The 26,214-nt window shown below is 43.9% G+C and overlaps 1 protein-coding gene across 5 annotated transcripts in view; it reads left to right on the forward strand.

The window, feature by feature from the left end:
- ERICH1 (glutamate rich 1) overlaps positions 1-26,214 on the forward strand; it is a 111,504-nt gene that overhangs the window by 19,656 nt on the left and 65,634 nt on the right. For all 5 annotated transcript variants that reach the window (XR_007774037.1, XR_007774035.1, XR_007774038.1 and 2 more), the window contains exon 2: positions 2,859-3,023. Coding sequence is in view for 1 of the 5 variants with exons in the window: in XM_050950946.1 (XP_050806903.1) it covers positions 2,859-3,023 (165 nt within the window). In the remaining 4 variants the exon portion in view is untranslated. The remainder of the gene's footprint in view (positions 1-2,858; positions 3,024-26,214) is intronic.

The following is a 26,214-nucleotide window of genomic DNA, read 5'->3' on the forward strand; positions in this document are numbered from 1 at the left end:
CCATGTGCAACTGCATTAGGGCTGCTTAAATCAGAGCTTGGCGTATGGGAAAGGAAGGCAAAGAGAGCACAAAATGCATGCCTGATGCACCTGCCCTGATTCCCATGGTACATATGTACACACACAGGTCAGCAGCAGGGCAAGCAAATGCCTCATGAAAATGGGCAAAATAATTCCCCCCCCCCTCCTTTCCAAAAGCAGGCAGTAGGCACTGGAGGAACAGAAAGTGAGTCGTCATTTCTTCTTGGGTTGACATGTAGCTGCACCATCCCATCTTCTGGACTGAGTCTAAAGGCTCTCTTACCCTTTATTTCCCCATACCACCATAATATTCTCAGTATGCTTATTGAATAAAAATCTAAGCCACAGTCGCAATGAAACTACTACTCTAGTTAAGGAATAGAAATTGTGATTACAGCATAAAATCTTTTTTCTCCCTGAATGTTCCACACTCGTTGTTTATACCTTGTCATTTCCTAGAGGCTCAAGACTTCATTCATAGTAAAATAATTTAGGCTTTTAAATAGTGCTGTGAGATAGTTTAAATATTTAAAGAGAGTCTTGTTCTGAATGAAATTACAATGGGTGTATGTATGCTATGGTCGATGACTGTTTCCCCTGGTGTCTTTTAAGTTGCGTAGTACTAATCACTGCTAAATGCCAAACGGTGCTCGCTTTACTGATATAAGTTGTTCAGTTGAAGTCAATAGGACTAATCCTGTGAGTGAGATGAGCAAAATTTGGCCCTAAAATGGGACTGATACTGCTAAGGACCTGGCAAGAGTACTACTACTACTACTGATGTCAATAGGACTAATTATTATAAACAAGGATAGAAGCATCTGGCACTACGTTAGGGACCAGTGATGGGATGTCACCCCGGGGTGCAGTCTGAGAGCTGTGGGAACCACTGCACCCCTCTAAGATACACAGCTGGATGGGGGCTAATCCAGCCTAACCCAGGCCCCGTTATCATCCAGCATGACAGCAGGTGGTGCTACCTGAGTGCAAACAGACACCAGCCAATTTCCCAGCTCCCCTGGCTGCTTCTCTGCCCCCCACCCGAGTATAAACCCAAAATTATACTGTCTTGCGCTGCACAGGGAATTGTACAGCATATGTGCAGAGAGTTTGCCCCTCTCAATGTGGAGTGGAAATACAACAGCCCTTCTAAGCTAAGATTCCCAAACACTTCACTCCAAACTCACTAGTTTAGATTAAAACATAAAATAAGTTTATTAACTGCAAAAGATAGATTTTAAGTGATAGCAAACAGATCAAAGCAGATTACCTAGCAAATAAACAAAAATGCAACCTAAGCTTAATATACTAGATTGGATGTGAATAGAAGATTCTGACCCTGAAAAATGATACAAGCAGGTTGCAGATTCTTAAGGGGCAAGCTACGCTTGCTTTACAGTTTAGAATCCCCAAGGCTTTCATACACAGGCTAGAAATCTCTTTAGCCTGGGTCCAGTACCTCCCTCGGTTCGGTCTTTATTCCTCAGGTGTTTCCAGGAGTCTTCTTGTTTGGGGAGTGAAGACCTCCAGATGATGTCACTCCCTGCCTTATATAGCTTTAGTATGTAGTGGGAACCCTTTGTTTCAAAGCTTGGTTCCTAAGCCAGTTTGTGGAAGAGTGCTGACATCCCAAGATGGAGGTCAGCATCATGTGGCTGGTCACATGTCCTTATAGAGTCATAGCAGCCATTACTTACAGCAGTGATGGGTAGCCTTACAGGGACATGCTGGCCGCCGCTTCCCACAGCTCCCATTGGCCGGGAATGGCGAACTGCGGCCACTGGGAGCCGCAGAGGGCGGTACCTGCGGTCAGTCAACATCCGCAAAATGTCTCGTGGTCTGCAATCAGATTATCCTGATGGGCCGCAGATTGCCCATCACTGGCCTAGCGGGAATACTATTCCTTAAAAATTGCTTTATAATGTAAGAGGAAGCCCTTCCACCTGCCAGTCTGTTAAAGTAATAAAACCCTATTTCTCCAGGCAACATTATAATTATTTTGTTAGAATCCCACAGTAGGTTATCCTTAAGATAGATGTGCCTTTTCCTGCCAAAAATTTAAAAGTGGGTCAAAGGTTAGATAACTATCTCCAAATCTATTCTCCTCTGCTCCGTAAAATCTCTGCTTGACCAGGCATACGTCATAACCCAAGAGTGTCACACTCTACACACCAGCTTTCTCTGACTAAAACAAAATATGGTTTAAGTGACTAAAATACTCAGGCATGCTCATTAGGAAGAAGACAATTTTAGCTACAGCTTGGGTTTTATCTAAATGACCTTTGCATTTAAATAACTAGTAGCAGTTTGTACTGTAAGCATGAGACGATAGGGTGGGGTGGAAGGCAAAAGGGCATGTGAGAAAGCTACCTCTTTAATAGAAATAATAGGGTTACCATGTGCTATTGCTGCCATCCTCATTACCTTCATGTCCAATTAAAATGAATCAATTATGATGATTTAATCAGTGGCTCAAAGAAAATGTCTTGCAGTGCCAACAAAAGACATTAAGCAGTCTTAAGATACTTTTGTAGGATTCTTGTAAAATGGCCTGGCCTGGCTGCAGAGGATAGCAGTATACAACTGCTGCCACCAGCTAATATTTACTCCTTTAGCTCAGGGAAGGGGCACGCTGACTATTCCAGGTTCAAAATTTTGCTGATGACCCTTGGAGGGTTTTACATGAAAAGATGGCAGCTTGCGCTTACAACTGGAGGAAAGGGAAGCAACTCTTAATTGATTAGAGGGTAAAAAAGGATCTCAAAATACAGTGACTTACATCTATTGTAAAGAGATTTCTGCTCTTATTCATTACAATTGTTTTTATTATTCCATAGTGTTCATAGGGAAAGTACTGAAGAGGCTCTTTGCTGCTACTCCCTCCACTTCTCATGTGCCTGTTCCAAGTGGAGAAGAAATGGTACTAAAAACTCCTGCCTCAAAACCACAGCAGAAGGATTCTGAGAGTGCTCAGACTTCATCAGAATGTGCCAGTTCCCCAGGTAGTGTAATCTGCAAATTACTGCAATGTGAAAATATTTGGGTAAATATTTAATTTGGGTAAATAAAAATACATTGTTTGTAAAGAGAAAAGACAATTATATATGAACACATTGTGCAGAACCTTGTCCTACGTATGCATTGAGCCAAAATTTTTAAATGCAAAATTGCTTTTGGGTCTACCTATAAGTTCTATGCAGCGCATACCATTCAACATCTTGATCAAACTAAATTTTTCAGTGACCAAAAAAAAAAAAAAAATCCCTTTGTTAATGCCAAGTTAGGGTTGCCTGGTGGTATTGTGTGTCCTTCCAGAATGTCAAGTTCAGCAAGACTCAGAAGTCTGAGAGTAAAGGTATACCACCAGAGCAACCTTGATTTTATACATCCTGGTTTTCAGAATTCTGAGTTTTGTTGAACTTGACATTCTGGAAAGGCACATGATTCTACTAGGCAACCTTAACTCTGCACTAACAAAAGGATATTTTGTCAGTGAATTTCCTAAATTTTTAAAAAAACGTAAAGCTCTTTGTAGGAGTTCTCTGTAATAACTATAGCTGTCCAAATAAAGATGTACAGTAGAGATGCTACTCTGACCCACTAAAGGCAAAAGATGCAGTGTGATTCCTAAGTGGTCTGTAGTTCACTCCGCAGTATGTTTTGTTTATAATGTAAAGGTTTGTACTTTGAAATGTTAGGAGAGTGGAGTGGCTGACAGGGCAGGGAGAGAAATGGGGCACTGACTGTCACAGAATGTTAATAGACTTTCTATGTTGGTTACAGTAAGTTTAAGCATGTGAGAGAAGACTTTGTGTGTCTCCTTCTCTACACAGAACCTTTCCTGTATTTCCAGCTAACCCTCCCCTTCATGTCTTGTAAATCATTATACTTTAGAGAAGCAAAGTTGTCTGTTGCAGTTTGGTGCCCATTGTTGGTGCAAAAAATCATAGGCAACACTTTTCTTTGTTACGTAGGTTGAGCTGTACATTGAGCTGCCTCTCATGGAGGGGGGACTGTGCTGGACTAGCGGAGAGAGGAGGTGCAGGGGCAGTGAAGGGATCAACATGCAGCTAGAATAATCATTGTTCTGGCTAGGCTCACCCGTTTAATCTCCACTCCACACCAGCCTGCCTATGCACATGGGGAATGGCATGTACTTCAACTTTGTATTTCCTTGTTTAGCCACTCTCCTCATTCTGGAATTCTACAAGGTACCACTGTGCAACCTAAACTCTGTGTCAGTTAGGTTTTAGAATAATCACTCAGAACTCACACTTACCACAGCCCAATTCTCCCCTTCCACTGCTTTTGCAGTCATCACCTCATCTCCCCTCTCTCTGCCAGTCATGAGTTTCCAATGCAACATTGTGGCTAAAAAGGCTAATGTGATCCTTGGATGTTGTAACAGGGTGGCCTTCCCCTTTAAAGGCTGGAGGCCTGAGGGCAGCCAGCCCTGTTTATTTACCCCATGAACATGAATGAGGATTATGTTGTACTCCACGAGCATGTAGTGTTAACTCATGAACTAGTGGTCCTCCCAACTATGCTGTTCTTCGGACTTATGTACTTGTGCTTAAGTGACAAATTCAGCAAAAAAAAGTTTCAATTTAGTGTGACGAACAGTTTTTGCTAGAGGAAAAATATATGTGGGTAAAATGTACCTCAAACATGTTGTACTGTTATCCTATATTTTTAGTAGTTCTATTTACACTTTTGCCTCTGAGAGTATCTTTTATTGTAATAGTGGTAACTGTCTTCCTCACTAGCAATCTGTTTTTTTACATGAATGTAACTTGTATATGATGATTGATAAAGTATATGTGGGATAATGTGGCTATGTTGCAATAACTCATGAACTAGTGGTCATCCAACTATGCTGTCTTAGGATATTGCATATGCTAACTGATAAAGAATTGCAGTGACAGTAGTTGCCGCATACAATTACAATAAGGTAGGAAGTACTTCAAGGATATGTGAAAATTGCATATGGGCCCACAATTAATGAGACTCCTGATAGTTCTTTCAATTACCAAATTAAATAAAGTTGTTTTTTTATCGTAACTATTAAAGAATTATTCTTCACTTCTGAATACACTTGCTGGACAGTTCCTCACAACACAATTAATGTAACTGTTTTTTTTTTTTGCCTTAGCACTAGATGAAGGTTAATCAGATGAGGCTGAGAAGGGGACAGCTGTTAGCTATAAAGAGTTGTAGGGGCAGGTGGAAGGAGGGAGGGAGTAATACAGAGAAGCTGCAGGAAAGAACCATCTACTCAGTGGCCCTGCAGAAGACAGACTGGGTGGGAAGTCCTAGGACTGGAATTGTGGCTGAGTAGAAAGCCCTATCTGGAAGTTTGTGGTTGTTTAGACAAAAATTGGACCCTGGAGGGAAAGGCTAAAGACTGATTTGGGTGTGGCTAATTCTCCAGGCTAGTGAGTGTACAGATGTATAAGCAGGGAAATCATGTACAAGTAGAAGTTTTATATTATCTCCCTTAGCAACTGCTCCTGGAAAACTGTGTCCAGTTCTGGTGTCCGCAATTCAAGGATAAGGATGAGTTGGAGAGGGCTCAAAGAGCCATGAGATGGATTGGAAGACGAGCTCCTCAAGTCTTTCATTATAAGGCATAATCTATTTACCTTAACAAAGAGAAGGTAAAGGGGTGACTTGAACACAGTCTGTAAGTACTTGTATGGGGGAAAATGTTTGATAATAGAGTGCTAGCAGATAAATGTATAACAAGATACAGTGGGTGGAAGTTGAAGTTAGACAAATTCAGACTAGAAATTATATTAGCCAAGATGGGAAGGTATGGTGTCCCTAGCCTCAGTTTGACAGAAGCTTGAAATGGGCGATGGGTTGGATCACTTGATGATTACCTGTTCTGTTCATTCCCTCTGAAGCACCTGGCACTGGTTGCTGTTGGAAGACAGGATACTGGGCTAGATGGACCTTTGGTCTGACCCAGTATGGCCGTTCTTATTTTCTTAAATAAGGTGCAAACTTTTAACAGTGAGGATAAGTAAACATTGAAACAGTGTACCAAGGGTATGGTGGATTCTCAATCAGTGGAAATCTTTAAATCAAGGTTGGATTTTTTTGTAAAGGATGTGCTCTAATTCAAACAGTAATTAATTCAGTGCAGTCCAATGGTCCATTTTGACATTATAATGCATGAAACTGTTTGCCCCTCACTGCTGACCCTCTACGTTCTCCCACCTACACACTCTCCAACTAGTCAGATTCCCTCCCCACTGCTCCAACATTCTTTCCTCTTACCATCCCAACATCCACATCTCCAGCACCTCCCACATCGTGGAATTCAGTCTCTTCAACAAAGCCTTCTTGCAGTGTGGAGACGGAGCAGAACAGTGCTATGAATGTGACTGAAATGGCTCCCTCTGCATTCAGATTTGTTAGATGATCTAGGCCTAATTTTTTTTCTAGTCTCGATTATGAACTTCCAAGTAATATTTGACACTGCCACTGACTATGCTTTATATCTTCAATGTGCTTTACAAATATTAACTGCTCTGTAAAAGAATCCTGCAATGTTTGTGAGTAAATATTATCTTGATTCTCCATCTGGGTAAAAAATGAGGCATATAGAAGTGATTTATCTTGCTTTGTCGATGGCAGAACTGTGATTAGAACTGAGGAGTTCTAGCACTGAGTCCTTTCTTATACCAGGCTGCCATTCAAAACTAACATCTTCCAAAAAGACTGTCTTGTTCCTATGTAAAATAGTAAGTAATTTCACATGGACGCAAGTCTGTCTCTTCTGAGGACTGCTGCTTTGTTTCCTTTTAGACTTCATGTATGAACACAGGCTCTCTTTTTTTTTTTTTCCCTTTTTTTATAAATTACCTTCTCATAGAATAAATGTTTCTTTCTAAAACCTATGAATAAACTCATCTGACTAGAGTTTCCAAAATGTACAAGAAAAAAAAGCCCAAAACACAACAATCCCCCTTTCTGGGAGTGCAAGCATTGATAGTTGCCCATTTTATGACCAATAAATTCTGATTGGGATAAATAGCACTGCTTGTGTTTTGTTGCATTATCACTGTAAAAGATAAACAAAACACACTAGCACAGTAAGAGCCCTATTTTGGAAAGATGCAAAAATAGGAACTCATTTTAAAAGACTATTATAGTTTTTAAAAAGCACTCAGGCAGCACCTGCTTGTTTAAAAACACTTTTCATAATGTATGGTTTTAAATAGGCTATAATTTAAAATTTGTTTTAATTCTTCCAAAAGTGACAAATTAGTAGTACTGTATAGTATTAGTCGCGTTGCTGCATAAATTCTGGGATGAAAGCTCAAGAAAAAAACTATAAAATAATTGAGGAACTCCAGGGAGAAATGTGTCTCCTTTGTGGCGGATGACTTGAAGAGTAGATATCATTCACAAGCTCAGGGCTGGTCTACACTGGGAGGCAGGATCGATCTAAGATACGCAACTTCAGCTACGTGAATAACGTAGCTGAAGTTGAAGTATCTTAGATCGAATTACCTACCATCCTTACGGCGCAGGATCGACGTCCACGGCTCCCCCTGTTGACTCCGCTACCGTCGTTCACGTTGGTAGAGTTCCGGAGTTGACAGGAGCACGTTCGGGGATCGATATATCGCGTCTAGATGAGACGCGATATAGATTCCCCGAGAAATCGATTGCTACCCGCCGATACGGCGGGTAGTGAAGACGTAGCCTCAGTCTAGTCAGCATTCCCTTTAAGAAAGGAAAGCTGTTTGGCGCTGGAACTAGAAAATGACCTCTGAATCTAAGAAACGCATGTATCCTTCTCTGCCTTTCTAAGAGGTTCTATTTTTCCCATTTCTTAGGTCTACCCAGGAAACTAGCATGTTGCCTTTGGTAGCTATCTTTTGGTCTTGAAGGTGCTCAAATACCTACCTATCTAGAACATTGTACAACTTTTCAAATTCAAAATTGGTCATGGTAAAATCTCCACTCTTTGACAACCGTCATATTGGCTGAAATGATTGGAAAACTGAAACCTGCTTATATTAGTCCTCCTCAGGTACAGATAGAAAGACAGAATTGTTCTCCATCCAGCTTCCCAAAGTGTTTCCAAATGCCATATTAAATAACATGTTTCAAAACCTATATTGCATCAAAGAAATGCCTGGCAACACTAATTTATTAGGAAACTTAAGGATAGCTCAGTGGTTTGAACATTGGCCTGCTCAACTCAGGGTTGTGAGTTCAGTCCTTGAGGGGGGCCATTTAGGGATCTGGGGCAAAAATCTGTCTGGGGATTAGTCCTGCTTTGAGCAAGCGGTTGGACTAGATGATCTCCTGAGGTCCCTTCTAACCCTGGTATTCTTTGACTCTATGATATGGGCACGAGAGACTCACTTTAATAGACAGCATTAAAACTTTAACTTCCTGGCTAATAGGAGTAATGTTCTTGGCTTTTGTTAAGGCTTGACCTAGCTATAGCAAGGATAAATATTGGGAAAGATGGTTTCTCTTGAAATCTGCAAAGCTGGAACCTTTGGGTGGGGTTTTTTGTCTTTAGCGCTCCAGTCCTATGGTGGAGGGGCTTTATAAGTAAGAAGATGGACTATAAAGTAGGCTTGCACAGTTTTGACAGCAGATTTCTGCAGGCGTCTTAGAATCATGTTTTCTTTTACAATTGTCTGCACTTTTTCCCACTGGATCTTTACTAGAGCCTCATTTGGGATTTGGTACTGATTGAGAGGTGCTGAGCAGCAGACCAGTGCTGAGGAAGAGGCTGAAAAATAATTACTCTACAAACAAGATCTGTAGTCTTCAATTATTCTCTTCTCTGTGAAGACCACCATCCCACTTGGCTTTTGCTTTTTCTTCACCACTGAGAATGGAAACTGAAGTGACTAGAGCTATTCTCAGATTAAGGTCCTGCAGAAACAAGTCACTTGAACTCTTTTGTCTTCAAGTCTGAAGCAGCACTAATGAGGAAGGGAAGCAAATGTAACAAATATTATTTAAGTTTAATTAAACAGCTTATAGTTTAGCATACGAGAACTGCATGTAATACTGTATAATTGACCAAAGTACAATTAAAACTCCCGAGAGTATAAACTGCATTCATGATGAATTTCCAATAGTAAAACAGGCTGAATAAATTCTTTTATTTGAGGAACTTCTGTTTCTTCTTTGAGTAGTATCCCTGTGGGTGCTCCACTTCAGGTATCAGTGCGTCACTGCGCTGCAGATTGGAGATTTTCTATAGCAGTGCTCGATCAGGGCACACGTGCGTGGTAATAGTCTCGCGGCGCCATTGACGCCTCATGTAGGCTGCACACGACCTGACCCTTCAGTTCATTCTCAACCATCCTTGTCTGCAGACGTAGCTCAGTGACAGTGCTGCCTCTGTGTTTTTTTCCTCTCTAGAAATAATTAGATGCCTTGTAGTTTAGTAAGTGTTGTTTAATTAGTTAGTTACAGTTTTACCCAGAACCACATGGGAACTCACAAGAGGCCATCCTACAGACACTCAAAGTCATAGGAGCCGTAGCATTTTATTTAGACAGAACCAAACTGTTCTGAAAATCCTGTGTCAAAGTTCCTCCTCTACCTTGGTGGGTCCTGCGCTTATTGGCAGATTTGTTCACCTCAGTGATCTCCCAACTCCTGATCAGACCCAGGAGGAGTTGATCCAGAGTGTGGATCCAGAGTGTGGGGGAGGTTTGGGGGGAACCCAGGCCCGCTCTCTACTCCAGGTTCCAGCCCAGGGCCCTATGGATTTGCAGCTGTCTATAGTGCCTCTTGTAACAGCTGTGTGACAGCTACACCTCCCTGGGCTACTTCCCCAAGGCGTTCTCCAAACACCTTCTTTATCCTCATCACAGGACATTCCTCCTGGTGTCTGATGATGCTTGTACTCCTTAATCCTCCAGCAGCACACCCTCTCAGTCTCAGCTCCTTGTGTCTCTTGCTCCCAGCTCCTCACACGCACTTCCTCTCCTCTGGCTCCTCCCCATCTGACTGGAGAGAGCTCCTTTTAAAACCCAGGTGCCCTGATTAGCCTGCCTTGATTGGCTGCAGGTGTTCTAATCAGCCTTTCTGCCTTAATTGGTTCTAGCAAGTTCCTGACTACTCTAGTGCAGCCCCTGCTCTGGTCACTCAGGGAACAGAAAACTACTCACCCAGTGACCAGTATATTTGCCCCCTACCAGACTCCTGCACCCCACTGGCCTGGGTCTGTCACAATCACCAAGACTTTATTTTCACAACAGAACACACCAAGGGCTGTTCTTTATCAACCTAGAGACTATCTAAATGTATCCAACTTTGCTATCGACTGCACAACAAGGGGATCTGATCCCACTATATGCATGCCATGGCCACATCTATAGCCTTCCTGAACAATGTCCCTCTAATAGATATACGCAGGGCTACCACATGGGCCTGAGAACACACCTTTGCAAAACATACAATCACTCAATGCTCTATGTCAGACAATATACTAGGCCTTACCATGCTCTCTGCAACAACGCACATGACTCCGAAGCTCCTACCATCCACAGTAGGACATCTGAAATGGAGTACACACAGGGACACTACTTCCCACTCTTTGCTGGCTGGAGGCTTTAGGCTGCACTCCTCTTGCCCTTCACTCTGATTATCCCCAAGCAGGTGTGACAAACATATAGTATCCTGCTTTTTAGTTTCTTTACAATGACAGTGACTTACCAGATACCATGCGGCTATTTCAAAGCAGAGTATGTTTATTCAAGGATAAAAGCATACAGAGAAAACAAAAAAGAAAAACAGAGATTTAAATGCTTTATCAATAGTTACCCATCAGTTCTGGGGAGACCTTTGCAGGTTCCAGTCTTTCCAACCCTCCAGGAAGTTTGGGTCCTGCCCCCTTGCACAAAAGGTGATGTCTTTTTGCTGAATCAAAAAAACTCTCTCTCAGTTCAGGATGACCCCTTTAAACCAAAAGCCCTTTCTTCTTGATCTCTAGTACTGCTCTGACCCAGAATATACAAGCCACCCTAGAGGGTGGTAGTTCTCTGAAGCTGTTTACAATCACAGAGAATGCAGTTATTACCCCACACACTGTTTTTAGTTCCTAGAGGAGCTGTGGTAACTCTATCTAGGGAGTACAAGAATTCCTAGCCTACAACAATATAAAGAACATTGATATATTTAAAACAATATGGTTCCCAAAGATACTGCATGTGGTTGCAATGTCTGTCACATTACTATTCTAGAGATTTTTAACAGAAGTGACAAATGTCTACGAAAATAAAATAGGAAAATAAAACTTAGAAGCAGCCAATATTTGGCTTGCTGATTTGTCATGATTGTTGAAGTGCACATGCTTAAGGATCTCTTGCAGCATACAATGTAGTAAACAGCTTTGGAGACTAAACAATTCATCTTCCCTTTCGTTGTCAATTACTCCTGAAAAGCTGTCTATTGTGAGTAAAAGAGCTGTAGAGATTATAACTGTCAAAAAACAAATTGGAATGTCACACATTTTTGTTTGTCCCTCAATGGTGTGAAAGTGCACAGGTGTCTCATTCTAGTGGCATAAATAACCAAATGTGAATGAATATATACTAATAATCTATTCATAGTTAGAAACCATCATCCTGTCACCATGGCAAAAATGACACTTGGGATCAATTCTCCCCCGTCTCCTTCCCCCCCCCCCCAGCTCTGAGTGGGCTACATCTGTTATACATGCAACCCTGGCCATCACAGGAATGGTCTTGACACCAAGACTTAAATCCCCGCTGAAATGTGTTTTGCTGCTGGATGGACCCTTTCCACCCCACCCACACGCTCACACATACTTCTCTTTTTGGTTGCATCTTAATTTCAAATAGTTTAGATGTCAGAGCGCTGCTTGCTTCTGCAGCAACCAAAAACAATTTAACAAGTAGTTCATCTAATAGTATGTAACAGTTGCCTAATTGGAGTAGAAAATGCTAACATTAGCTGTGAGTAAAAACAAACTCTAAACCTAAATGTAGCCAGCTGCAGGAAAACTAATTATCTTGAGAAAAGAAACAGTAAAAATGGTACATATGTAACAACTTGATAAAATGGACTTGTCTTGACTGGCTGGGGTAGAGGACATAATGAGCTAAGTTTGTCCATTTTGTCCCTTGACTGTATTGGCAGTAAATCGAGTAAAGTTGGGACAAATATATTGTTTATTTTGGGATGTTGTCCTTTTTCCACTGGAGCAGAATGAAGAGAGTATCTTCTCTTCAGATTCAGTCGTGCAAATCCCCACCTATCAGAAGCTCAAATACCGTAAGAGATGTAGTTCCAAAATGTCCTCTAGGTACTGGCATGTCTGTTCTGTTGTAGCCAGAAGAGTCTCTAGACTACCAATGGGGAAAAAGGAATTTCTAATAATAAGCTGAGAATAATAACCTAACTGGGAATGGGCAACAGGACATGGATCACTTGATTACCTGTTCTATTCATTCCCTCTAGGGCAAGGGTGAGAAAAGTATGGCCTGTGGGCCGTATCTGGCCCCTCCGACCTTTTAATCCAGCCCTTGAGCTCCCATCAGGGAGAGGGGTTGAGAGCTTTCGCTGCTCCAGTGCTCCAGCCGGGGAGTGGGGTCGGGGGCTTGCCTTGCTCCGCTCTGCTCATGCAGCAGCTCCTGCTGGCTCCCGGAAGCAGGGGCAGCCAGGGGGCTCCGCACACTGCCCCTACCCCGAGCATCAGCTCTGCAGCTCCCCTTGGCTGGGAACCGCGGCCAATCGGAGCTGCAGGGGCGGTGCATGTGGACAGTGCAGCGCGCAGAGCGGTGTGGCCCCGCCTCTGCATGGGAGCCAGAGTGGGGACAGGCTGCTGTTTCCAGGAGCCACTTCAGGTAAGCACTGCCCAGATCCTGTACCCCTGAGCCTCTCCCCACGCCCCAATCTCCTACCCCAACCCTGTTCGCACTTCAAATCCTTTGATTCCAGCCTGGAGCACCCTTCTGCACCTAAACCCCTCATCCCCAGCCCCAACCCACAGTCTGCACCTCAATCATCCGCCCCAGCCAGCTCGCCATACAATTTCCATACCAAGATGTGACCCTCAGGCCAAGGAGTTTGCCCACCTCTACATTGGCCACCGTCAGAGGACAGGATACTGGGCTAGATGGACCTTTGGTCTGACCCAGTATGGCTGTTCTTACGTTCTGATTGTACCTTCCAGGGGTTCCAGACACTTTAAAGATGCATCCCTAAATAATTCATTGACGAACATGTCAGTGATTTCTCACTTCAGTTACAGAAGAGACCAGGATTAGAGTTACTCCAATTTCCATTTGCTCTTGTATCTAAACTTTTCGATTTGGAAATTCAAACAAATAGTAGGGAGTACCTCTCTTACCAGTCTCATGTGTTTGTAGGACAACACCTCCGTGTTGTCTGAGCATAAAATCCTCTTCCTTTCTGCTAGTCTCTGTCAAATAAAGGTCCATGTACAGTGCCTTGCACAATGAGGTCTTGGTCCATGACTGGGCTCCTGGGTGTTGACTGCTACAGTGTTCATGTTTTGTTAGTTGTGGGCCAAAGTAACACAACCCAAAGTGGGCCTTCCTCTTGCTGTCGTAGAATACCATCACCCAGGACGAATAGGTTCTGTCTGTATTTGAAAAAAGATCACATCCTTTCTGCCAAAGCATGTAGGGTCAGATCTTCCTTGATATACACCTCTACCTTGATATAATGCTGTCCTTGGGAGCCAAAAAATCTTACCGCGTTATAGGTGAAACCGTGTTATATGGAACTTGCTTTGATCCACTGGAGTGCACAGCCCTGCTCCCCCTGCCCCCCGGGAGCACTGCTTTACCGTGTCATATCCAAATTCGTGTTGTATCAGGTGGCGTTATATCGAGGTAGCGGTGTATTTAGGCACTTATTCATATCTTTAGTTACCTACATAACTTTGGAAATCTGGCCTGCATGCCTTCCTGCAGGCACTGTAGCACCATCTATACGTAAAAACTGTCTATTCTGGAAGATCAGAAGATTTTTGGCATTTGTTTTCTCCTCCAGATGTCCCAAAGAGTAGGAAGTTTCTGCTCAGTCCTTGACTTCCAGTGGCTGAAACAGTTTATAAAGAAACTATTCAAGTTAAGAAACCTTTCAGTTAATTCTGACTGCAATTAGTCCAGGGGATTTCCAAACATCTGTAGACTTCCAGGATGCATATCCTTCTATACCTCACAGCTCTGTGCTTCCTAAGAGTTTTTCCGTGAGTCCCTCTCTTTCAGCATGACCCGCCTCAGGATCTTCCCTGTTGTTATGTTGATGGTGTGTTCCCTAAAATAGGAGAAACTATGTACTTGCACAAGTGGCTTGCAGGGGCTTACAGGGGACCTACAACAAGAAGCCTGCACTCAAGAAATGTGTGTTCTTGGGTTTTGTTTTTGTTTTTTTTTTTTTTGTTGGGGCAGGATCGTTTTGGTACTCTGGTTGTTCTGCCTTACTGTTAATAAGAAAAGTCATATGAAAGATAAGAGTTGGAGCAAAGGAGATTCTTTTGACCCGGGCATGCATGTGAGCCTGCTACAAGTGCAGAGTTTCCCCTCTCCTCACCCATTCTAATGTCTCCTAATACAGGTTGTGACACTACACCCCATATTCTTTATAGTAATATTATTATTATTATAAGTATGGCATAATTATGATGTATTTTATGCAAGATAGGTCATGTAAGATATAAATGAAAAAGTTATGATTTACTGAATATGATTATCCTACTTGTATGCATGTATCATTTTGGTATCTGAAGTTTAGGAATATTCTCCATATATCTATTACAAATGTGTTTACACCTGGGGAACACCTATTCGGCAAAGACTGTCAGTCTAGATGGCTGGCTAGGAAGGGCCCACTCAACTCAATGGACCATTAGGGAGAATAATAGATCTTAGAAGAAGCTAATCTCCCACTGAGGAGCTTTCCTGAGGACACTACAAACAGCCTCTGAGTCATGGCTGCTATGACGCTACTGGGGCATGGGACCAGATCACCTGGTACTGGACTCCAACCATGGGAACCAAGCTTGGAGACAAAGGGTTCTCACCATATGCAAAGCTATTTAAGGCAGGGGAGTGACATCATCGTGGTTCTTCACTGACTCCCCACCCAAAGATGACTCTTCGATACACCTGAGGAACAAGGACTGAACTGGAAGGAAGTACAGGACCCAGGCTAGAGTGATTTTTAGCCTGTTAAAGGAATACCTGGGGTTTTAAGCTGCAAGCAAATGCAGCTTGCCCCTTGAGAACCTCTGCAGCTGGCTTAAATCATCATTTAGGCTGAGAATTTGCTATTCATATCCAATCTCCTCTTTAATATAGTAAGCTTAGATTGCATTTTTGTCGCTAAGTAACCAAATCAAGAGCTTTGATCTGTTTATCCCTCATAATCACTGAAAATCTATATCTTGTAGTTGATAAACTTACTTTTGCTTTGTCTAAAACCAGTGTGTGGAAATCATAACTGGGGGCAGAAAGCTGTTGTATATCCTTCTCCACATTAAGGGAAGGAGATGAATTTCATGAGCTTACACTGTATGGATATCTGTGCAGTGCAACTTGGTATAATTTAACACTCTGGGGGAGGAGGGGTGTGCCTTAGGAACTGGGAGGTGCCTTAGCTGTGCCTTCCTTGCAGGGGCTGGTTAAAGAACCTATGTGTATATAACTGCAGCTGAGTGTGTCCCTACTGTATGTGTGCTGAAGCCTAGCAGAGGGCTTGGCAGGCTGGTCACAACAGTACAGTGTATAGGGAGCCCAGGACGGTGGGTCAGGGGGGCTCAGTGGTACTGCAGTTACAGGTGGGAACCCATCACACAAGTCTCTGTTAGTAGCTGGATTGTGTACAGCTCAAGCTCTTAAAAGGGGGATGATGTAGGACTTGTGTTTCTCAGACTCCTAACCAACTCATTAATCCCTGTAAAAGGGTTCACTTCAGCAACAGATTACAGGGAATAGACACTTCTGCCTTTTTTGCTTCATGCAGGAAAAAGAATAGGACTAAATCAGCTTCCATCCTCGTTGTCCTAGTGTCAGTCTCCTCACGAGTGCAGTTGTGCCCAAGAGTCAGAACCAGATCAAACCAAAGGCTGAGTGTAATGCTGGAGCTCATAGTCAAATCCCAGGCTGGGGTTGATGCCAAGGGTCAGAGTCAAGTTTCAGTGCCAGGTCAGGAGACGAGGTCCAAATCAAGCAGAGGTTGAAGCTAGGAGTTCAAGTGCAAAAATCAGAAATGTTCCTGTGGCAGTCAGCTACACGAGATCCTCATTGTTGCTTGAACGCTTCTTGGAACGTTCCTTGGGTTTATATAGGGCCAGGAGTCAATCAGGCGCCGTGAGGCTGGTGCTGTTGGAAACCTTGAGGCAGGACTTCCTGTGGTCTGTGTTCACAGTGGGTCGGGGGCAATGGAGTGTGAACTGGCTACAGTTGCTGCTGGTGGCACATAAAGGTGTTTGCTACCTGGCAGTTCTGCAGGCCCAGGTTCAGACTGCTGGGTCTTACCTCGTCCTTCTCCCTCTCCACCCCTGATCCCAAGGGCACCCTCTACCAGCCCTGGTTTGTCCAGATGGTTGTGTGGAAGGCTGCCACAAGGTCAGGGGCATGTTGCCCAGCCCAGAGTGCCCTTCAGCCAGGGGAGGTACCTGGAGGTGGGTCTGATCTCCCCTCAAGAGTGGTCATGCAGGGGAAGAGCAAGTCCTATCCCTCCTCAGCTGCATGGGGGAGATCAGACCCATCTCCACCTCCTTAAACCTCCTGTGGCTGCAGGAAGCGCCAGGGCTAGGCAGCAGCCTTGGAGATTCCTGCAGCTGGGGAGGTGCCTGGAGGTGGGTCTGATCTCCTCCTGAGAGCAGCTGTGCAGGGGAAGAGTTAAGTCCTGACCCTCTCCAGCCCAGAGAGGACTAGCAGCTGGAACCCCCAGCCCTGCTCCTCCCTTCCTCTCCAATAGTTAGATTTCACAAAGGGAGGTCTGATTTTTTTCAGGGCTGTGACATGTTTTTCACAGCCGTGAATTTGGTATGGCCTAGTCATTGGCCTCGTCCAGATGCTTCTTGAGTTCTTCTTGGATCTCATGGATCTGGCATACCCAGTCAACGGCCAGGAGATTAGTGGAGGTGAAAGGTACAGCTAGTTGGAGATGGAATTCAGTTTGGATGGAATGGACTCTGCCTGATGGAGATGTGATCAGTCGTTGAAAGCAATTCTGTGCAGGGGTAGGAGGCTTGACCAGTTGGTGCAAATTCATGAAACAGTGCAAGTATTATTCTAACACTTGATTCACTAATTTGTACAAATTGTCGGTGTGGAGTGATAGGCAGTGGATGTGTAAGCATGGACTCTGAGCAATTCACACAAAAACCATGACATGCACTGCAGACCCTGATCAATTGTGACTCACTCCAGAAGTCCATGGAGATGGATGTTGGCCCAGCTCCTGGTGGCTCATTACTTCTATGGGGGACAGGTGCACAACTGGGATGAAGTGGGCCATTTCTGTCAATTGGTCAACTATAGTACACCTGTTAGACATTGGGATCTGGACTATAAAGTCCAGGCTAATCACAGATTATTAGGGTTGGAAGGGACCTCAGAAGATCACCTAGTCCAACCCCCTGCTCAAAGGGGGACCAATCCCCACTTCCCTAAATGGCCCCCTCAAGGATTGAACTCACAACCCTGGGTTTAGCAGGCCAATGCTCAAACCACTGAGCTATCCCTCCCTCCTCTGATTACCCAGGGTCTGGATGGGGTCTTAGAAAGTATTAGGGTGGCAAGGAGTTGCACATGAGGCATCTTGGCATGGGCACATATTTCACAGGAATCAACATCTGAGTGGATTGTCTTGCGCATTTGGGGCCACCAGAAGTGGATGGCGAAACAGCGGGTTTTGAGGAGACGCAGATGGACTGCTAATGGCAAGTAGAGACAGAGCGACAGTACCTCTAACTGAAGGGATCCTGGGAGAACATACAAGCTGCCCTTGTCATACAGCAAGCTATCCTGGCCAAGGTATTGCCCCTGGCTGGCCTCCTCAAGTTACTTGGGAAAGGAGTCTTTCCTTGCAGCTGAGCGGATCAGTGACATGAAACTTCGGGGTAATCACGGTGTCCAGGAAGTTCTGGGGCTTAAGAATGCTTGTGGATTCTGTGTGAGGGGGCTCTTTGCTGGCCAGAGAATGCTCTTTTCAGGACAAAGCATTGGTGGTCTTGCTCTGGGCCCGTGGATGGTACATGATGGTAAAATCAAAGCATGTGAAGAACAGGGCTCAGTAAAGCTGCCTTTGGTTCAGTGCTTTGGTTCAGTGAAGGTACTTTTAAAGTTTTTATGATCTGTATAAACCTGAATTGGGTACCAAGCAGCCTCCAGGTAGTGGCACCACTCTTTGAAGGCTAGAAGCGCCTTCTGTAGAATTTCATAATTCTGTTCTACTGGAGTACGCTTCTGTGACTAGCAGGTGCACGGGAGGAAATGCTCTTGGAGACCAGATCTTTGAGAGGGTATGGCCCCAATTACCACATTGGAGGTGTCTGTCTCAACAACAAAGGGTCATGCAGGGTCTAGTTGGGCCAGGATCGGAGTTTTTGGTAAAGGTAGTCTTGAGCCAATGAAATGTTCTGTTGGGCCTCCAGAGACAAGGTGATGGTGGGTGTTTTTTGTGGTTATTTTGGTTGAGTGTGTGAGTGTGAGGAAGCACTGTCAGTGGGCTGATTTGGTCTGAAAACATGGAGATGTAGCACCTATAAAAGTTAACGAACCTCAGGAAGTGCTGTAGCTACTTAATGTGGTCCCACCTCATGCACCACCAGGACCCATGCAGGGGAGGGGGTGGGATGTCTTGGTTCCAGGGTTCATCAGATGGTGCACATGGACAGACTTGCTGACAGAACTCTGAGCGGAAGCTAACCTGGTGCTCGTGCCAAAGGGTGTGCGGAGCATGATCCACTGGCTGTGAAATGCTGAAGATTATGGGGAAGTGTGACGAGTCAGTCATCCTGGGCTGAAGGACCTCCCAATGGTCCCAAATGGCAACTTCCAGAGGCACCCTCTCCTGTGTCACTGGCCTAAACAACAGGAATGAGCTACCTAAAGTTTTCACTAGATCAGGAACTGTCTTTGGTTGTATCAGGATACACGAGACTTGGGCTGTATTGGCTTCACTGAAGTTGTTGTCTACTCAGGAATCCACCACTGCCTGCAGAGGAATTCAGTAGGACATCCCTTGAATATGGAGGCAGACCTGGACTTTGAGGTGCAGGGAGCATTGACTGTTCCTGGGGTGCGTCTCAGTGAGCAGTAGGGGGGCACTGTCTCGGGGCTCGCCCAGGTCAACCCACTCTATCAGGCGTGGGCGTGGTCATCAGGGCTGGCCTTAAGGAAACTGACGCCCTGGGCAAACATGTATTTTGGCACCCCCGACCATTGCAGCAATGCTTAATGTGTGCCAGGGCTTGCTGGGGGCTGCGGGAAGTGGTGCGGGCTGAGGGATATGCTGCCCACAGCTTCCCGCCATCCCCATTGGCCTGGGATGGCGAACCGCAGGCAGTGGGAGCTGCGGTCAGCCGAACCTGCTGACACAGCAGGTAAACAAACTGGCCCCGCCCACCACGGTGCTTACTCTGGCGAGCCGCGTGCCAGAGGTTGCTGACCTTGAGCTAGGTAGATTCTCTGTTGCAAGCTGGGATACTTGGGCTCACAGCATGGGGAGCTTCTTCTGGGAGCAATCCACTTATGCTGACATCTTGGTAGGGAGTGGACTGTTATCTCCATATTCCCTCAGAGTAGGCCCTCGCCACAGACTAGAGTGGTCCAAGTTGGGACCAAGGGTCAGAGCAGGGTCAAACCTGAGGCTGCAAGTAGCAGAGGAGTTCATAGTCAATCTCTGAGGATCAGAATCCCAGTGAGGTTTCAGGGTGTGGACCAAGAGGCAAGGTACAAATCAAACTGAAGTCAAAGCCAGGAATTTAAGAGAGGAAAGCAGGAATGGTCATGGCAGCTACAGGAGATCAATGCTGTCACCTGGATACTTCCTGAAACACCCCTTTGGATTCATATTAGGCAGGAGCCAATAAGAATGCATGAGGCTGCTGTCTGTTGGATCCCCTGAGGTGGGACTTCCCACAGTCTGTGTCTGCAGCAGGTTGTGGGTAATGGAGCATGAGCCAGTTACAGCTGCTGCTGGGTGGAAGTGGGGAGGTGTTTGCTACTGATCAGCTTTGCAGGCCCAGATTCAAGACCGACTGGGCCTTACACCTGGGAAATTTTTGCAAGAGATTGGGGAGATGAGTTGATAGAAGCCTAGCCTCTAGCCATCTTTGTTTTCATTAGGTATGTTGGAGTATCTGATGGATGACAGGTTTCAGAGTAGCAGCCGTGTTAGTCTATCCACAAAAAGAACAGGAGTACTTGTGGCATCTTAGAGAGTGACAAATTTATTTCAGCATGAGCTTTCGTGAGCTACAGCTCACTTCTTCGAATGCACAGAAAACTCATGCTGAAATAAATTTGTTAGTCTCTAAGGTGCCACAAGTACTCCTGTTCTTTCTGATGGATGAGTCATTGGGAGCCGTCTAGGTTAGCATCTTTTTATTTCCATTTCTTAAAACTAGACAGTTATCTTAAATGTCCAGTTAGAAATCATTCCAGTGGTGGCTGCTCTTCAGAGGCAAAGCCATAGGCATTTGGGGCCAAATTTGACATTGTGTCCTCTTACAAGTACCTGCCCCCTCTACCCTCACCCAGAATACAAAACCATTATTGGACGTCAGTAGGATTGCTTAAGATGTAAATCTGTGTTGAATTTGGCATACTATACATTGTTTTTTCCCCCAAAATATGTTTCTTACTATCACTCTTGCACTTAACAGGAACTAATTGCTATATTGATTATTTTTCAATTATCCAAAGAAAGGAAGGATATTAGAATAAAATTCAGTTTAAAAACAAAATATTTGAGCAAACTTGTACTTTGTATAGGGTTATGGATAACTTTTTTTTCTGTGACTGTTCCAGGAAAAAGTCCCAGTAATGATATAATCAGTTAACCACTGAAGGTAATTAACAAATTGCAGCATAGATATGGCCTTTTGGATTTGAAGCTGCTGCATTCTATAAAAATTACATTGATTGACAGAGTGTTCTATTATTAGATTTTTGGAAGGAACATTCAGCCAATGAGATCTACAGTTCTGGCTGAAATAATTGGCAAAGTGCTAACTTAATTATTAAGCCATATTGGAAATATCACTATGTGCTCTCCCAATATGTCTGAAATCTGTAGACATCTGACAGAAAAAATAATACTGAACACAGAATATGTCACACTTCAGGGCAACTGCAACCTGTATTCCTCCTCCATCGCCCAGCAAGCACTCCTGCTATAAGGTCCCAGCTCCTCAGCCATCACCTCTGTTGAATTGACACCCATGTGTCTCTTCCCTTCTGACCAGGGTTTTTCCGGGCAGCACAGTTCCCTGCCTACCCTTTGAGTTCCCCAGCAAGGCAAACTGCCTAAGCAGGCCCGCTTTGTTTTCTTCCAGAAGTTATGTAGCAATGTAATTTCCCAAAGTTAAGTTACCTCACAGCTCTTTATAAGCAATTACATTTATTTTTAAGGTGAAAGCATTAAAGAGAAATTATGTTACAAAAAAATAAAAGAACTTAACTGCATGCTAATAAGCTTACCAGAGATCACTCCTTCACTCCAACAAGAGGTCTGGTAGAAGTCAGTTCTTCAAACCCCACAAAGGATTTTTTCCAGTGGCTACAGGTTTATAACAGCTGTTACCTCAGAACAAGTACCGCTATGAATAGGTTAGCCCAGGGATCGGCAACCTTTCAGCACTGGTGTGCCGAGTCTTCATTTATTCACTCTAATTTAAGGTTTTGCATGCAAGTAATACATTTTAACATTTTTAGAAGGTCTCTTTCTATAAAAGTCTATAATATATAACTAAACTATTATTGCATGTAAAGTAAATAAGGTTTTTTAAATGTTTAGGAAGCTTCATTTAAAATTAAATTAAAATGCAGAGCCTCCTGGACCGATGGCCAAGACCCGGGCAGTGTGAGTGCCACTGAAAATCAGCTTGCTTGCTGCCTTCGGCACGCGTGCCATAGGTTGCCTGCCCTTGGGTTAGCCTTTCTTTTATACAGTCTAGGACAGTGGTGGGCAACCTGCGGCCCATTACAGTAATCCAATGGCGGGCCTCCAGATGGCTTGTTTACATTTGCACGGCCACCAGCAGTTCCCAGTGGCCGCAGTTCGCCATTCCCGGCCAATGGGAGCTGTAGAAAGCGGCAACCAGCATGTCCCTGCGGCCCGCACCACTTTCCGCGGCTCCCATTGGCTGGGAACCATGAACTGTGGCCACTGGGAGCTGCGGGCGGCCACGCAAATGTAAACAAACTGCCTGGCAGCCCGCCAACAGATTACCCTGACATGCCACAGGTTGCCCACCACTGGTCTAGGGCTTTGATCTTCAGAGACTTTGAGTAGGTAATCAGCCAGAGAGTGGTTCTCTCCTCAGGGCATAGTTTCTAAAGGTTTGGTCTGATGGTGATAATTTACATTCCTCTCCCCCTAGGTGTTTCCTAGGAAAGGAAACCCACTTTATTTTGTCTATCCTGCATGTTCCTTCTTGTCTGGCACATTGTTTAAAATACTCCTTTTGAAGCTCAGAACATTTCCCAAGGTAAACACTGGCTATGTTTCCCCTCTAGAGAAGTTATGTAAAATCCCACAATAATAGATAAATGCAAAGTTCATAATACAAATGACTCCACAGCTATTTAAATTTAATTCGATAAGATCTTCCAAAGAGATTGCAGGAAATTGGCCTATACATCACAACCTGTATTGATACACAATGAAGTACATGATAAATAGCTTGATACTTAACTCTATAGTTCGTTTTTATCCTTTGACATAAAACAGCTGATGGAGGCTAAGCTACTGTATTTACAAAATAGCTTAATTTTAGTTAACGGCCTAATACTGTTGCTTATCATTGTAGGTGGTCAGACTTTGGATTTGCTAAAGATCTGTAGCTGGATCCCCTCAATCATGATTTGTCCCTAGCTCTCATACACTTTGTTCTGAGCTTTGTGATCATAGAATATCAGGGTTGGAAGGGACCTCAGGAGGTCATCTAGTCCAACCCCCTGCTCAAAGCGGGACCAATCCCCAACTAATTCATCCCAGCCAGGGCTTTGTCAAGCCTGACCTTAAAAACCTCTAAGGGAGGGGATTATACCATCTCCCTAGGTAACCCATTCCAGTGCTTCACCACCCTCCTAGTGAAAAAGTTTTTCCTAATATCCAACCTAAACCTCCCCCACTGCAAACGTGAGACCATTACTCCTTGTTCTGTCATCTGGTACCACTCAGAACAGTCTAGATCCATCCGCTTTGGAACTCCCTTTCAGATAGTTGAAAGCAGCTATCAAATCCCCCCTCATTCTTCTCTTCTGCAGACTAAACAATCCTAATTCCCTCAGCCTCTCCTCATAAGTCATGTGCTCTAGCCCCCTAATATCTTTTGTTGCCCTCCGCTGGACTCTGTCCATTTTTCCACATCCTTCTTGTAGTGTGGGGCCCAAAACTGCGCACAGTTCTCCAGATGAGGCCTCACCAATGTCGACTACAGGGGAATGATCACATCCCTCAATCTGCTGGCAGTGCCCCTACTTATACAGCCCAAAATGCCGTTAGCCTTCTTGGCAACAAGGGCACACTGTTGACTCATATCCAGCTTCTCGTCCACTATAACCCCTAGGTCCTTTTCTGCAGAACTGCTTCCTAGCCATTCGGTCCCTAGTCTGTAACAGTGAATGGGATTCTTCCATCCTAAGTGCAGGACTCTGCACTTGTCCTTGTTGAACCTCATCAGATTTCTTTTGGCCCAATCCTCTAATTTGTCTTGGTCCCTCTGTATCCTATCCTTACCCTTCAGCATATATATTACTCCTCTCAGTTTAGTGTCATCTGCAAACTTGCTGAGGGTGCAGTCCACGCCATCCTCCAGATCAATAATGAAGATATTGAACAAAACCGGCCCCAGGAGTCACCCTTGGGGCACTCTGCTTGATACTGGCTGCCAACTAGACATGGAGCCTTTGATCACTACCCGTTAAGCCCGACGATCTAGCCAGATTTCTATCCACCTTATAGTCCATTCATCCAGCCCATACTTCTTTAACTTGCTAGCAAGAATACTGTGGGAGACGGTATCAAAAGCTTTGCTAAGGTCAAGATATAACACATCCACTGCTTTCCCCTCATCCACGGACCCAGTTATCTCCTCATAGAAGGCAATTAGGTTAGTCAGGCATGACTTCTCTTTGGTGAATCCATGCTGACTGTTCCTGATCACTTTCCTCTCCTCTAAGTGCTTCAGAATTGATTCCTTGAGGAGCTGCTCCATGATTTTTCCAGGGACTGAGGTGAGGCTGACTGGGCCTGTAGTTCCCTGGATCCTCCTCCTTCCCTTTTTTAAAGATGAGCACTACATTAGCCTTTTTCCAGTCATCCAGGACCTCCCTGGATCACCATGAGTTTTCAAAGATAATGGCCAATGGCTCTGCAATCACATCTGCCAACTCTTTTAGCACCTTTGGATGCAGCGCATCCGGCCCTATGGACTTCATTTTCCCATAGGAACATGGTTGTCTTTAGCAGTTCATGGATAAAATTTTGTCTTTAATGTAGCTGGGGCCTAATCTAAAACCAAGTGAGACTAAATAGAGAAGAATTGCTCCAGTTTTTTAAAAGCCACTTTATCCCTATAACTATCTACCATTTTTAATGTAGTTAAATTGGGATTGATTTTAAATTAATAAAATGTACTATAATCCATTTTTTTCAATGTTAAAGGGGTATAGAAATTCCAGGATACTGTAAAAAATGATCTTCATATTTCAGAATGAGAATTATGCATTCAGCCACACTTTCTTCCTTTTTTGATTCCCTTGTACCAAATTCAGCCCTGGTAAAAGCAGCCAGGTCACTGATTTGCTTTTTTTTTAAATTGGTTTCTCGTCTTCCAAAGATCCAAAGTGGATTTCTGCTTTCTCTTCCTAATAGCCTTTAGTGTAAGGCTACATGTTAAATGTTAAAGGAGTGAAGAGGTAAATTTATAGACTGCTGCATTTTTTCCCAATTATTATCTTTGTCAAATAAACAAGTACTCTGTGATTACGTTAACACACCAATGTTTTTTAAGTCTGAACATTTAAATTTTCCATTGGGTAAACTTATCTACGTTAATAGATTCAAAGGTTGACTGTTCCAAATTAATCCTTTTGCTCAAGCCTACATTTTGGATTAATCCATAGGGAGCCTGTTAGGAAACTCACTAGCCTAGAAGCATGTCTTTAAGCTAATCTTCTAAATGGTGATGTCCTGGCCTGAATGATCATGGTCCAACTTACTGCAGGCAAATGCATGGAATGGAGGAAAGGAGAGACACGTCAGTGCTGTTTTTTTTCCTCCATAAGAAGACAGGGAGGAGTTCCTCCTACTATTTGTAACCCTGCCTGAAAATGTAAAAGTAATTATGTAAGAGGGGTGGGAAGGAGTAGAATTTGCTTCATGTCCCTATACCTTTGAGTCCTTAAGAGGAATCAAAAGTCACTAATTTAGGGCCTTTGTTTAGCTATAATAAACTGAAGGGGTCTCACAGACACATGTTGACAATATGATTTTGCTCTAAACTCAACTTTGTATAAGGAGCATATGCCCAGCTTTGTGTTAAGTACTACAGTTCAATAGAAGAAAAGTCAGGTTAGGAGAACAATTTAATTTTTTTATAAAAATTGATTGGAAATGAGAGGCAACATATCGGAAGTAATTTAAGTGATCAATGGTTAGTATAAGAAATGACATTTTAAAAAAATATTTAAGAAATCATAGGGCTGGAAGGGACCTCGAGAGATCATCTAGTCCAGTCCCCTTCACTCATGGCAGGACTAAGTATTATCCAGACCATCCCTGTCAGCTGTTTCTGACCTGCTCTTTAAAATCTCCACTGATGGAGATTCCACAACCTCCCTAGGCAATTTATTCCAGTGCAATTAAGCACCCTGACAGGAAGTTTTTCCTGATGTCCTACCTAAACCTCCCCTGCTGCAATTTAAGCCCATTGCTTCTTGTCCTCTTCTCAGAGGTTAAGAAGAA

This window comes from Gopherus flavomarginatus, chromosome 4 (genome assembly GCF_025201925.1).
Source record: "Gopherus flavomarginatus isolate rGopFla2 chromosome 4, rGopFla2.mat.asm, whole genome shotgun sequence".
NCBI lineage: Eukaryota > Metazoa > Chordata > Testudines > Testudinidae > Gopherus > Gopherus flavomarginatus.